This window comes from Muscardinus avellanarius (assembly GCF_963383645.1).
Source record: "Muscardinus avellanarius genome assembly, chromosome: 10".
NCBI lineage: Eukaryota > Metazoa > Chordata > Mammalia > Rodentia > Gliridae > Muscardinus > Muscardinus avellanarius.
Window position 1 is genome coordinate 71,430,811 of NC_137796.1, and position 15,396 is coordinate 71,446,206.

At 55.7% G+C, this 15,396-nt stretch overlaps 1 protein-coding gene across 1 annotated transcript in view; it reads right to left on the reverse strand.

Annotated features, from left to right (window-relative positions):
- The window catches only part of MAD1L1 (mitotic arrest deficient 1 like 1), a 359,183-nt gene that overhangs the window by 60,081 nt on the left and 283,706 nt on the right, over window positions 1-15,396 (reverse strand). Inside the window, exon 16 of the mRNA XM_080704077.1 lies at window positions 9,369-9,559. Coding sequence (XP_080560203.1) covers window positions 9,369-9,559 — 191 coding nt within the window. The remainder of the gene's footprint in view (window positions 1-9,368; window positions 9,560-15,396) is intronic.

A 15,396-nucleotide genomic window follows, 5' to 3' on the forward strand; every position in this document is an offset into this window, starting at 1 on the left:
CTGGCCGTACTTCTGCAGCCAGGCCCCTACCACCCAGGTCCGTCATGTGCGGAGGCCGTGGCCTCAGCCTCCAAGGTTCCCTCTGGCTCAATCGGGGACTAAGGTGAGGAACCATGGGCTACGCCATCCCACTGAGACATCCATATGGAGAACCTGTAGTTCTGAGGAGTGCTAAGTTTACCATCACAAATGAGACCAGCTGCTGGCTCCTCTTCCAGAAGCCTGGGGACACGAATCGTGCGAGTTCTCCTCACCAAGGGGGCCTGTTCCCCCAACGCTAAGCTCCTGGCCAGTTGGCAGGGGTGAAGCAGCTTCAGTCGGGAGCAGGGACGGCTCCCAGTACTCCAGGTTAGCAGGCAGTGCAAGACAACTTCAGCACCACAGGTAGGGACAGCTCCCAACACGCTTCAGCACCACAGGTAGGGACAGCTCCCAGAACAGGTCTATTCCAGCTGTTGCCCAGGGCAGGGCGCACCAGAAGGTTGGTGGGGAGATCCAGGGTCAGGCCCACTCAAGAGAGTTCTGTGTGTTCTGGTTCCTTTGCTTCCAGAACTCAACTTGACTCTGTGTGAGTTGAGGGGCTGTCTGAAGATCAGTCTCGGGACACCTGGCCCTCACTTGAAGAATGAAGGGTGGAATGAAGAATGAAGAGGTCTCTGAGGACCCCTGCAGTCTTGCTAACTCTATGGGAACCAAAAGGTGCTAGTCTGCACCTCTGTGGTAAGAACCACAAGAGCTGGGCCCAGTCAAGAGGAGGGCGGGGGCTCAGTGGGAAGAGAGGAAGAGATGAGAGAAAGGTGGCCCTGCGGGGAGCAGCACCGAAGGCACGCACACCAAGCCCACGTCTGCACAGGTCTGGGGCAGCAGGGCCACAGGCAGGTGGGTATGACGGAGACCCCAGGCCTGAGCCCCTGGCCCAGCCACTTATCATTCATGGCGCTGGGGAGTGTCTGCCAACAAGCAGGGTCTGCTGTAGGGCTACAAGAGACCAGAGTGGGAGCAGGGCCTTCAGTCTGAGTGGACACCTGACCCCTCCTAATTCCAGGTCAGCATTGCTGTGGGGCCATCCGGGGCGTAGCGCCACCAGTGGGAGGTCCTGGAAGATGACACCAGGAAGTGTTTCTCTGTCCTTGTGTCCCCTGCTGAGGAAGCTCTGGGGTTGTCAGTGGCCGTGTGGGTGATGCCTGGCTCCTCTGTGCTGGAGGAAAGGCAGAGGGAGAACTGTGGTTACTTCCCCAATATCAATGCCTTGCACACATGGAGGCTCCCTCGGGTCCCACGTCACCCTGTCTCACTTCCTGCCTGCTTACCTGGATTCTGATTTCTCAGAAGGAGGTACCATGAGGGAAGCCCCCCATTAGGCCAGGCAGAGGCCATGTGTGAGCATGGGTCTGGATGTCTGGAGTGTGGACAGGCAGGAACTCAGAGCTAGGAGATGGGGCCACCTCCGCCCCCGATGTGTAGCACCAGGGCCTTCCTAAACGCCCTCCCTTCACAAAAGTAGTCAGGACTCTCCTCCTCTTCTGGGAGACGGCCTTGGTTTGACTTGCCCGACGAGCACCTAACTTTCAGAGTGCCAGGCCTGCACAGGTGTGGCCAGTACCAGGAAAATGAGGTCACCCGAGCTCACTGTGCATCAGCTCCACATCCTCCAGGCACTCGAGAGGTGTGAGTTTGGGCCCGCGCTGTTCCAAGGAAACCGAGGACAGAGTAATTTGTCCCAGGCTGACCTTGCAGCTAGGGCTGACGGAGGTCCATAATATTGCTTTTCTGTGACTGGATAGTCTTTCCCTGTAGGAGTTTCATGACAGGAGCAACAATAAAAATTCAGGAACCCGTCATGTGCCAGTGGGACCCTGTGCAGTGCCAGGCCGGACTGTTGTCATTTAGGGATGGTGGGTGCAGCGGGGATGAGGAGGCAGGGGGCATGGCAACATCTGGGCACACTAGGATGAGGACGAAAGATGCTGGGGCTATTTTTGCTTCCTACAAATGCCACATGAGGGTCGGTCTGACATATAGAAATGCAGAGAGAAGATGTTCTGGGTAATGGGGCAGCTGGAGACAGGCTGGCAAATGGTGGAACATGGGTCAAATCCGCCTCAAGCCTGCTTCTCTGTGGCCTATGATCGAAGAATGGTTTCCACTTTGGAAGGTACCAGGGGCGGGACTCAGGGGCACTCTACCTCTGAACTACACCCCCAGCCCTATTTTACTTTTTGTTTGGAAACAGGGTCTTGTTAGATTACCATACACTAACCTCAAACCTGCACCCCTCCAGTCTCAGCCTCCCAAGTACTGGGATTACAGGCAAATGTCACCACGCTCAGCTCCACATTTTTAAGTTATTAAGAATTCAAAATCTGTTTATAAGCTGGGCATGGAGGTGCATACTTGTAATCCCAGTACTTGGGAGGCTGAGACAGGCAGATCACAGGTTTTCAGCCATCCTCAGCAACTTAGTGAGGCCTGATTTCAAAATAAGAAATGAAATAAGGAGGGAGTATAGCTCACACCCACACCCACACATCTGTTTATAGTAAATTTACTCATGATCTCCACAAACTGGACACCCTCAGTAGGCAACTGACACACGAGCTGTGGTCACCTAGGCAGTAGGGCCACTCATGATGGAAAGACTAGAGCCATGGAGCCAGGAAGACGGAGGCGACCTCACATGTGCACTGCTGAGTGAAACGGCCAGTCCTAAAAGGCAGCAGCGTAGAGCTCCAATGACTGAACATTCTGGAAAAGGCAAAGTGATGGAAATGGGGGTCTGCGGGAGGTGGAGGTGGGGAGCAGGGGGAACGCTGTGGATTTGGGGGCATGAAGGCAGACACGAGTCACTGCTCATTTGTGCAAATCCTGAAAAGGTCTACACCAGGAGGAGCCTTCACATAAGCCACACACTTCACAGTTGAGCATAACATGCTGGTATCCACAGGGGGAAACTGTGCAGTGGGGGAAGAGTGGGAGCCCGGGACTCTAAATTCAGCTCAAATTTTCTATAAACCTAAAACTGTTCTAAAAAAAAAAATGAATGTATTCATTTTTAGTAGGGAGCAGTCATACACACTTACATAATCCTAGTATTTTGGAGGCTGAGTCAGGAGGATAGCAAGTTTAAGGCCATCCTAGGAACAGTGAAACTCTGTCTCAAAATTAAAAATACGAAAAGAGCTGGGGATGCTGTTCAGCGGTAGGATATCCTTAGGTTCAGTCTCCAGTGCTACCAAAAAAAAAAAAAAAAAAAATCAGGTGGTTGGGAGGCTGAGATAGAAGGACTTCTTGAGACTAGTATACAGTAACTTAGGCTACTCCTCAAAATAAAAAATTAAAAGGGCATGGGATAAACCAGGCATGGTGGCACACACCTGTAATACCAGTTCTCGGCAGGCTGAAATAGGAGGATTGCAGGTTTGAGGACAGCCCCATCAACTTAGCAAGATCCTCAGTGACTTAGCAAGACCCTGTTTCAAAATAAAAAAGGACTGGGGATAGAGCTTGAAGGTAGAATGACTCTGAGTCCAATTCCCAATACTACCCAAAAAAGGAGAGGCTGGGGGTGTAGCTCAGTGGTAGAGTGCCTCTGGGTTCAATCCCCGGTACAAAAAAATTACATATGTGTAATTATATAGAGAGATAATTTTTAAATCCCAGAAGGAAAATTTGTGCTCTAAAGAAATGAGATGAAAATTTCAAAGTTCAGTTAAAGTTTTATTGGAACACAGCCTCTCTGTAGTCATGCCTCGTTCATGGCAGCGAGGCCGAGTTCTGCAGACTGCAGGCCCCAGGGTAGAGAATGACGTTCCCACCGTGGCCGCGTAGGTTCAGAACACACACTGGGAAGGAGAGGCAGCGAGAACCACGAGGCAGGCCTCATTTTCCCATGGGGGGACCTGGCTCTTGCCCACCAGCCTCAGGTGTCCTGCACGGTGGGCAGGCTTCAGCAGACACATGGTCCTTTCTGTAAGAGGCATGCTTGAGGAAATACACAGCCCTTCCACAACCTGTTCCGTGGCTGCGACACCCAGGCGTTGCGGCGCACTGCCTAGCGGTGCCCACGCTGCTACGGGTTCCTCTTCCTGCTCCCACACCTGCTGCTCCCGGCAGTCCCTGCGTGGTGGGTGCAGGTGCAGAAGCCCGCACTTCCTCGCCTTCCAGAACAGCAAGGTAGCGGGAGTCCTACAATCCAGTGCAGCATCTATGTGGAGATCGGTCGGGCTGAGGAAGTGTCGCCTACACGTGGGCCTAGGGGTGGGGAGGGCAGGGAGCGGGCCCTGGGGAGGTGGGTCAACGCTGGCAGTCCGTCTTAATGCCACCAGTGCGCCCTGGGTGCAGAGCCCAGTGGGTATGGAGCCATATCTCTACGTGGGGCTGAATCCACAGAACACATTTCCTGCTACCCCACTGCTACCCCATGTGCGGGGAGAAGCAGGAGTCCTGACGGCCGGCAGGTCCTAAAGCCCCCCGCTGGCATGGGGCAGGTTCTTTAGTGCTGCGCCCAGACATTCTACTGCCCCAGGCCCCTCACTGTGTGAGACCCCTCCCTGGGCTCAGGCCTTGGAAGGCGGGAAGCCAAGCTACTTGACAGGGAAGGATGCATAAGTGTCACTGTCGCCATCTCTACTGAGGACGCACTATAGGGCCAAGCGAGGCCAGGCCGGCCACGCTGGGTGGATGTGTGATCTTTACATTTATGAGATCCTCCTTCAGGAAACCCTTCGGCGGATACCACTGCGGTCCCAGTCCCCACCCCTGGAGCCTGCGCATCCACAACACGCAGGCTGCAGCTGTGCTGCACCTGCACTGGTTTATGCAATCCCTGGTCTTATGTCCAGTCTTTGCTCTCTGGCCCTGAACAGATCCTGCAGGCCCCAAGCTATGCTGGGCATGGGATGGTCCCAGACTCAGAGCAAAGGGGGCTGCATCTCACAGTCCTCTCCTTTCCTCTCCTCTCTTCTCTCTCTCTCTTTCCCCCTAATATTGAGGATTCAACCCAGAGGCATTCTACCATTGAGCTACCCCCCAATTCTTTTTATTTTTCATTTTGAAACAGGGTCTCGCTAAGTTGCTGAGGCTGGTCTTGAACCTGTAATTCTCCAGTCTCAGCCTTCCAAGTACTGAGATTACAGGCGTGTGCCACTGTGGCCGGCATGTCAGATTTTGTTACAAGCTGTACCTGCCATGTGTATGCTCTGGCCTAGCGTTCAGCCTCACACGGTCACCGTCACTCTGCTCATTCCTGTGGGAGGAAGTGTTGTGGCGCGCGTGCGTGTGTACGTGTAGGCGTGTCCTTGTGAGCCACAGGGAGTTAGATCAGCAAGGACAGACGGCTCTGTGGATGTCCATGCCATGTGGGGCGGTCCAAAGGCATCGCCTTGCAAGCCCCTTCCTCTGGGCCAGCTGGCGGGGGGAGAGGCAAGGCCTTTCCCAGGGACCACGGAAGACTCTGGGATCTGATTCTTCCAAGGGAGGCAGAGGAGTGGGCAAGACGCCAGGCTCCTGCTGGGAGGAGCCGGAGCTGAGATCTTTTGCTTTCCCCCAAATGGCAGACCCCAGGAAAGCAGCTCCTTCCACCCACACAGCCGCGAAAGGCTGGTCCAGGCTGGGACGGGAGCAAACCCTCAATTATCCCAGCACACATCTGCAGAACCTGCTCGACTGGAAACGGGGCTCAGCTATTTCTAACTCTGCCTCAGACCCCTTCCTGCCTGAAAATTCATTTCTGGGAAAATAAAATAAACGAAAGCAGCTAGGGGCCTGTGGTTTTGTACAGCACTTCCTGCGCCTAATCTATCTGCTACCGCACTGATCTGTGTGTGCCAGCTCCCAGTGGGGCGGAGGGGGTGGAATGAGATGCTGGCCCTAGTGCCACCTGATTGGTCCCTATTTATTTATTTTGGTACTAGGGATTGAAACCCAGTGGTGTTCTACCTCTAAGCTATCGCCCCATCTTTTTAAATTTCTTTTTATTTTGAAAAAGAGTCTCGTTAAGTTGCCGAGGGTCTCACTAACTTGCCTGGGCTGGCCTCAAACCTGCAATCCTGTCTCAGGCTGCCAAGCACTGAGACTAGAGGTGTGCATCACTATGCCTCTGGCTACTTATTATTTACTTATTTAGTGGTAGCCAGGGGTACCCTACTAGTGAACTACATTGCCAACCTTTTTTTTTATATATATATTTTAAGACACAGTCTTGCTAAGTTGTCTAGGCTGGATCCTCTTGCCTCAGCCACCTGAGCCACTGGGATTACAGGTGTGCGCCACCGCACCCAGTTCTGTTTATCTTCCTTCTTGCTCTCCTCCCTTCTGTCTGTCTATCCGGCAGATCCTGGGAGTACCCTTCCATGACCTGGACCTTGACAGGCAAACACACGTCCTCACCCAAGGCCCCAACGCGATCTCTCGTGTCACTGGGCTTGGGGTCCCAGAGGGTACGAAGTGGCCCAAGATGACAGACAGGATGGGACAGACCCAACTCTGGTGTCCCGGTTAAACATTTCCTGCTGGCAGAGTTGCCAATGCCCGACTGTCGCCTCAGTTTCCAGGGGGAGGATTTGCGAAGGCGCCAGCCTGGGGCTCGGAGCAGGACTGAGAGGCATCAATGTACAGAGAGGAGCCTGGTGCCAGGCGGCCTGGGAGGGGACAAGTGCAGGCTGCCTAGAGACCCACAGTGGCCGGGGCTTTAGGCCTCTTCCAGGGGCCCTGTGCTCTCTGCCAGAGAAACCGAGTGCAAACCCCAGCTTCCTCCTCCATGGGCCCTGCCTGCCCAGCCACTGGGGACAACACTGGGAGAATCCCTCTGTGGTCTGCAGGGTTGGAGAGTTGGGCAGGACCTGAGTGTCAGGAGGCAGGGTGCGCCAAAGACCCAAACCCTTACTGGGTCCCAGGGGGCCAGGGGCTGGGTGCACGGCAAGCACCTCATAAGCACAGTCTCCTACCATCCCGCAAGGCTGAGCCTGTGTTTCTCCTGTGACAGGTGAGGCAGCACAGATCAGGCAGGTCTCCTGGCCTGCGTCAGTTGGCATTCGGATGATCTGAGGTCTGAGGTGCTTCCAGTGTGGGATGCTCACGCATGTCCTCCACGACTGGGCAGGTACGCTAAGGTGAAGAGAGGTGGTGTGGGACAGGTGCAGAGGGGGGGCGGGTAAGCGACAGGCAGAGAGGCTTTGGAAGACAGCGGAGCGAGGAGCCCAGCGACGGGGAAGTGACAACTCTGACAACTTCTTGGGCACTGGCCTTGCCACCATCCATGGCACGGGAGCCTGGGCTGGTAGAAGGTGGGGATTCAGCTGGCTGCCCCTCCCTCAGGGCTGCCTCAGACCTCACGGTGTGGGGGCAGCTACCCCAGAGTCAAGGAGAGGAAGGAAGCAGTTTGCAAATCACTGGGCTGGCTCCCCTGAGATGAGTCACCACATCTGGCTCCCTCTGAAGGTCAAGGGACACCGCCCCTCACCAGGCCACTGGCAACATGTGGCACTCACCGGTCACTGCGCAACAAAGCCCCTCCCCAGGCCCAGCCGCTGTCTCGCGGAGCTTGTACGCATTCTAGGATGTGTTGAGTGTTGGGCCGGGGGGCCCCTGCAGCCACATGGTTCCGTAGTAAACGCAGGGACAGCTTCATTGGGCTGCACAGGCAGGGACCCTAGGCACCCCTGGAGGGAAGGTGGCAGCCTCCTGGCCCCTAAGGACTGGAACCGGCCACAACAGGCTGACAGGGCTGTACCAACACACTGACCCGGGCCGGAGCATCAGGATGCTAACAGTGGCTACCTTTGAGAGGCAGGAGCCTAAGTGAACTGCTCTCTTCTTTTGGGTTTTCTGTATTTTCAATAATCTATCAATACAAATGTTTCCCCATCGTCTCCCTGGAGGTAGTTGTCATGAGATCACAATCACTTCACTCAAAGAATCTTCAAGAATCCAGAGAAAACTATGCCTTGTCACTTAAAAATGTCAATACGGTAAGTGATATGTTAACTAGTGACTGTTCTCAAGCACATCTTTATTTGCCTGATCTTTAAAAGAACGCGCATTTCTACAATGCATTAAATTAAACACCCATCAGTGATCCTGAGTTATTCGAAAGCACACAGAATTATACAAAAGCAAAGAAGTACATTTCTGATAGCTTATTTATCTAAAGACTTTGAGCGTTTGAATATTTATTTACTTATTCAAAGGTTTGAGTTTCAAGAAGCATAAAAATCGGATGAACGTGATCTGAGAAGCCTAGATCTAGAAGGCCTGCCATGAAACCGGGGGACAGCAGGCGCCAGGCCTGCAGAGAGGCCCTGACCACCAAGACGGGGAGCATCGTGCAGGGGGAGGAGAGTGAGCCACCCGCCTAAACAAGACGAAGATGGGGAAATGTTTTGTGTTCCACTAAATTCCACTCAATACTTCGGCCACACAGAGGATGGCTGTTGGATAAACATGAGTTTCTACAGATGTGCAGAGACAAGCGGGTTCCGGCGGCTCAGAGAGCGCTGCCACACCTGAGCAGGCCCATGTGCACCCATCTCTGTCTGTCCGGACCTCTGCAGCCACTGCCAGGCAATCCACGCCAGGGCCATGTGCCACAATGGGGTCCCAGGACTGTCCCCATGCACTGAAGGTCAGAATGCCAGGCTGGCGATGAGCTGGCCCTTAGCACCCCAGGTTGCTAGCTGCCTGTGGTCTGTGTGGGGCCACCAACCTACACCAATGTGACAATACTCCACTTCTGCTGCTGGAACCGCTTACCTTAAGGACATGTCACCCCCATGCCTGGATTTGCCCTGGACACAACACATGCACAATCCCACTAGGCCATGCTGCTCCTGCAGCAGTGAGAGGGGTCCGATCTCTGGGAGGCCTGGCCTTCCCGGTCTCAAGCCAGTACTGGCATGGAACTCGCATAGGAAAGCACTGGGCCCACTGTCTGACTCCTCCCACTTGCTGGGACTGGCCCATGTGACTGTGCACTCCGTCCTGGCTTCTTTCTTAGAAGTTGGCCCTTCAGCCCCATCACTGGCTAGCTCTGAAGGTGCCAGGCCTGCCCATGATCACCGTAGTCCTCCAGGATGCTGCTAACTCTGGATAAATTTGGGCACCTAGGCCTCAGAGTGGGGCCAGGTGGAGATGTGAAGACAGGACGCAGGGCAGGTGAGGTCGGAGAGCCAAGCAGAGGTGGCCCGGAGCCATTCAAACCAGGGTTGAAGAGAACATGGCCAGCATGCCCCTTCCCACACTGTGGACCTCGCCTGGGTGACATGAGGCTGCTCCAGCCAAGACACGCCATTTGCCCAATGAGAAGGCCCGTGGCGAGCAGGCCCGTGTGGTGGTGGCAGCGCGAGTCGGTGGGCGGCGAAGCAGGGGCCTACCTTGAAGATGAGGCAGTCGTTCTTGTGCTCAGCGTACTGGGAGGTGAGCCGGTACTGGCTCTCTGTGGTCACATCGATCTGGTAGCCGGTCAGCGTGTAGCAGACCTTGCGGAACTCCTGGATCTTGGTCTGGAAAACTTCTTTGAGCCGCTGGTTCTTCAGCTCGGCGCTCTCTACCTGCTTCCGCAGCTCTGTAGGGAGAGGGTGGGAGTGTGTGAGTTCACCAGCGCACTGGGGATGTGACGGAGACAGGGGCAGGGACATGGAGGAGAGCCAGGGACTAGGGACAGCTGAGGCCAGCACATCAGCAAGCTGTGTGCTGAGAGGACACATCTCAGCATCTGTGTGCTCAGAGGAACCTGAGTGAGCAGGGTGTGGTGGCAAACACCAGCAATTAGAAGGCCGAGACAGGAGGGTTGTTAGGTTTGAGGCCAGCCTCAGCATACTGGGAAAATCTCAGCAACCTAGCAAGACCTTGTTTCAAAACAAAATAGATAATGCCCATGGGGTTCAATCTCCAGTACCAAACAACAACAATAACGACAAAAGGAACCTGAATGAGAAGGAGCAGCTTAGAAGTCGCCTGACTTTCTGGTGAATGACAATAAAGTTACTATATTAAACATCAACCACTCAGAAGAAAACAGTGACTCCGAAGCTAGATGTTGGAGCCAGACGGCCCAGGTTCTGAAGTCTCGACTCTAGACCTGGCCTGGAGCCTTTTAGAATTTTAGTTCTCAGCCTGCAGAGTGACAATGGGAACCACCCACAGCCACCCCAAGTCACCAGTGGGCAGCTCTGGGGACTGGCCACGGCGTGGGGGTGCAACTGCTCCAATGCACTGGCAGATCGCAGGGGAGAGTGTTCTGGAAGAGGAGGCACTTCCTACAGGAGTCCGGGTCTGCAACGGAAGGCCGGGGCCCTCCATGCACCCTCCTCCTGGGTGATGTTGACATGTCAGGCTGTAGCCAAGTCCTTGCCAGGGGCTGGACACCTGCCCGCCAAGCAGGCATGGCATCCAGCACGTGGCAGATGCCGAGAAACAGGAAGGTAACAGGGGCTGGGATCACTTTACGCCGAGGGGTTCCATCTGCCAGCCACCTCTGGATAAGACCACCGGTGAGGAGGGCTTCCCCTCAGCAGGGTCTGGGTAGGCTCCAAGCTCAGCTGCAAGGTGACAGCCAGCCCCACCCAAGCCGTTCTGACAGGGCCATTTAGAGTCCCTACCCCCTGCCATGGTTTACTGCTGCTAAGAGAGCCACAGACTATGCAAAGCCACCGGGAGGACGCACTATTACCATGAATCTCTCACCCAAGGTGCCTTCCGAGTAATTAAACCTTGATTTATCCCCTTGTTAATTACTGAGCCTGGCTCTACTTAAACTTGCCTGGAGCTGTCTTCTGAGCTGGTGCTTCCAGGAGTCCTGCCTGGAGCCCAGGAGGGGGAACCCCGCAGGCCCTGGCCCACTGGCCCCTGGGTTGGCCACACCCAGCTGAGGCCTGCCCTGCCCAAGGTACAAGCTAGGGCTTCCACAAGCCTCCTGCTGTGGTGATGAGAGTTGAGGGTCCTTCCTCAGGCTCAATCACGGCACAGGGCGGCCAGCAACATGGCTGGGTGGAGAGAGAGAGGGGGCTGGTACCAGTTGCAGCAAGTGGTGAGGGGGCACAAGATTTCTGCTCCAAGGAGCCTGACCCCCGGAAGTGCCCAGGGAAAGGTGCCCCCGAGTCGGGATGGAGCGTGAATCCCATGGGACTCCATTCACCAGGCCCGGCACGAGTAGAGAGAGAGAAAAAGCCCAGGCCCACATGCCTGCCGGCTGGTCCACGGGAATAAGAAGGAACATCACAGTACTACAGGTCCAGGGGCGTGTGCAATCTGCCGGGTGGTTTCCTGGAGGAGGAGGGTGGGAATGAAGGCAACCAAGTGGAAACCAGAACCCCCTGAGTGACTGACGGAGAAAAACAGACCCGGGCAGGACCAGCACCCCATCCTGGCTCTGCCGCCTCCACGTCCCCACTCTATCCAGGGTGGCACAGGCAGACAGCTTCAGATACTATCTCAAGAACCTCCCGCCCCCAGCCATCCATAGGGCTTGCGGATATCTGCATCGATGATATGAGCTCAGACCTCCCATGTCACGTGTACAAACTCCCTTTACCACCATGGGGACGAATGTGCTCCCTGTTTTACAGAATCAGGCTCAAAGAGCTTCACCACCTGGCTGCAGGCTCGGAGGGCCAAGGCAGGCTGCTGCTGCCCTTGCTGCCTCTCGTACTGTGGATGCGCAGCCTGCCGCAGAACCTGGTTCTGAGGGAGGAGTGCTGATTCCAGGTGCCGTGGGGGGAGATGCAGCCTGACAAAACCCAGAAAGGCCGTGTGATGGCCATCTACCTGCGGGCCATGGCCCTCTGCCCGCTGGCCCTGCCCTGGCCGCGCCTCCATTCATCATCTGGGCACCTGGCGGACACCGCTGCCTGTAGCTGAGAGCCCCTCCGACAGGATGAAGCTCAGAGCTCTTGATTAATGGAGTAATCGGACTATGAAATCAAAAGGTTAATTGGCAGCTCTGACCCAAGTATTCTTCCCACGGCCCTCGGCCAGTCCTCCCTAAGGTAGAGCGGTCAGCAGGAGCAAGCCCACATACAGAAGGAAAAGCTCACTGACCACACTCCCGAGGCGATATTTCAGCCCTGTCAGGGACCGCACCGCCTTTAATCTATCTCAGATATCCAATGGGGAAAACTCAGTCTCAGTAATAAGTGCGCCTGACCTTGGAGAGGGAAATGGCCCCCTCTGGTGCAGTTGACAGACCCCTGAAGCAGGCTGAGCTCAGGTGCGCAGGAGGCCCATACCCACAGCTGGTCGGTGAGCATCCCCGGGAGAGACGTAGGTGACCGAGTGCAGGGGGAGGTGCCAGCCCACCCCAGGCACCTGCTAACGAGGTCAGCCCATGGGAGGCCACACCTCACAGAGGGGGCCTGGCCCCACTGTACTGGTGTGCGGTGAGGCCCTTCTCACCAAGCAGGTCTTGGGGTGACTGGGGGCGCCTGAGATTGCTCGCTCCCACTCGGGGCACTGCAAAGTCAGTGTTCTGACCTCTCCGCTATTCTTGTAGTTCAACAGCTTACATAAACGCGAATGAATAATTCACACGACGGTCTAGATTAAATAAATAAGAGATGGGTTTCCACCTTGGAAACGTCACTTGTTGTCTTGCCTGTGGCTCTCAGGCAGCCTCATTTTGCGAGACGGGGAGCCAGGCTTCCCCTGGGCTGGGCTCTGCGGGCTCTGGATGGCCTCCTCCCAGACCCAGAAATCAGGAGGCCAGAGGTCCTGGGGCCCGTGGTGATCTCCTCCTGGCCCTGGGGAGGCTGTTTGGTGACATGAATGTGGGACAGCCTAGGTGGCCCTGTCAGAATCATCTAGAAGCTAGAGGGCCCAGCAGCCTTGCCTCTGCGTGCACGTCCAAGGCCATTTGCTGTGCTGGGTAGCAGCACAGACAGCCTGCAACCAAGACCCCAGCTACCGGCAGCCCTACTGCGGGGAACCCCTCTCCCCCAGCCTCTCAGGCCAGGCCCAGGCCCAAGTCCAAGTTCTTGGAGGAGGCCGCTGAGGCCCTCCCAGCCAGGGCTGCTCCCCACACCATTACTGGCCATTTCCACCTGGAACCCAAGCTGTAGCATGGCCTGTGGAGATGGCCATGAGATGCCAGTTGCCACCATCCCCTGGACCTGTGCCCAGCACCTCAGATCCTGTTCCTCCTGACCACCGGCTCCCTCCCTCCTACTGTACTTTGCAGGGGCAGGCCTGGGTCTGAGCGGCTCTCAGCGAGTCCTGGGGAGGACAGCAAGAGGAACGAGTGTGGCAGGTGACAAGTGGGCTGTGGAGAGGAATACGACTGCTTTTCCACGTCCAGAGCCGGGAACCAGGGAGGCAGCAGCTGCTCAGGCTGGGGAGGACTGCAGGTATACCAGGCCTGGTCCCGAGCCCTGCCCTGGAAGCTCGGCCCAGGCCCGCTGGCTGTCCTTGACCATGCCTCGGGAGGTTGTGGGCTAGCTCTGACTTGCCACCTTGCCACCACCTCTTAGCCCCACCCGGCCCCTCCTGGAATGACAGAAGATAGCCGTGAACATCCTGAAGGACACAGGACAAAAATAACCCATACTCTGTCAGGTAAAGGCTAGCGGGGAAGAGCGCTCCTGCTTGAGAGTGGAGATGTCAGGATAAAGGAGCGTTTACGTGCTCAAATCTCTGGAGACCCTGCCCTCAGCCTGAAGTCTGGCTGATGCTCGTGAGGCAGGTAGAGGAAGCGTGAGGCAGGCAGGTGCTTGGAGAGGAGCAGGGGCTCGTGGCCACCCCATGCGCTTGGGCCCTTCACTGATGGAAGGACTGGATGGGGGGGGGCACTATCTCCTTTGGCCTCACACCTGCCCGCATCTGTTTGTGCCTGGTCCTGGGCCATCCTAGCTGTGTCACCTCCGGCTCTCTGCTGGCCACTTTGACAGGCTCTGGGGTCCAGCCTTCCAGCAGGAGGAAGGAAAGACCTGGCACTTTTCTCCTTGGGGTGCTGAGGACCAGGCAGACAAGACAGATGTAGAAACACTTCCAAAAACGCAAATGACAGCTGGATACAGTGGCTCAAGCCTGTAACCACCACTTGGAAGGTTGAGACAGGAGGAGAGCAGGTTGGAGACCCACCTCAGTGACACAGCAAGACCCTCAGAAACTTAGCAAGACCCTGTTTTAAAAAATATGGCTTTTTCCGGGCGTGGTGGCGCACGCTTGTAATCCCCGCGCTTGGGGGATGGAGACAGGAGGATCGTGCAGGTTTGAAGCCAGTTGTGCTGGCTTAAGAGACCCTGTTTCCAAATAAAAAAGTATGAAATACATCTAGGAGTGGCCCCTGGTCCTAAGGCCTCTATGAGGAGAGGCCTCTCGAGCCAGCCCCAGTACCCCCACTCTGGGCCTCTCAAGGAATGCTCCAACAGGTGGGACTGGGTTGACCTATGTCTGTGCTCCAGAACAATTCCAGTCAGAGCTGAGGCACCTGCTGGTCATGCGGGCACTGCGGTGGGTCCCGTAACACTGAGGTGGCTGCGTGGGCAGGGCCTCACTGAGAAGGCCCCAGACGATGCTGCTCCGTGGGCTGAGGCCTGTCCCCACCACAGTCACCCAGCTCTGATCAGGCTCTGCACAGCCGGCCTGGAGGCTGAACCAGGCCACCGGTCCCAGCTTTAAAATCAGTGTGGTCTCTCCTTGTGTGTGCTGTCTTTGCTGTTTTCTTCACAGTATGCACCTTGTCACCAAGAAAGCAACTTGTAACAAGCCTTTGCTTAACAGTTCAAATACTGTTACGTCCACATATGAAAGTTATCACTACCAATCTCGCTAACTTGCGTGGGATCGGGAGGAAGGAGAACAGGGCGGGGCAGGGCGGGAGCACACCAAGTGACCTGCACACTTTGAATCTCGCTGTGTTTTGTAGTTTCAATGCACCAATGAAAGTATAAAAAGAAAAGAAAAGTATAAAAAGATGTGGTGGTACACACCTCTAATCTCAGTATTTGGGAGGCTGAGACAGGAGTGCGAATTCAAGGCTAGCCTCAGCAACAGTCTGTGATTCATGAAAAGGGGGGGGGGGTGCAGGTATGTAGCTCAGAGGCAGAATGCCCCTGGGTTCAAGCCTCAGGGCCACACACACAAAATCAATCCATCATAGTGGATCGGGTTCCAGGAGGTAGAGGACACCGCAGGAGGCAGGTCCTGGGTGAGGAAGGGGGTGACAGGGCGTGCTCTGGAAGGGTTTACCTGGCCCCTGGCCCTTCTCTTCCTCTGTCTCTGCTTCCTGGTCGCCAAGGGGTAAGCAGTCTCTGCTACACCCTTCTGCCATCATGTTCTGCTTCATCTCAGGCCCAGCACAAGGGAGAGAGCTGACCATGGACCCAAACCTCTGAAACCATGAGTGGAAATAAATCCTCCTTCCTCTAAGCTGTTTTGGTCGGGTGTTCTGGCACAACAGTTGATTAA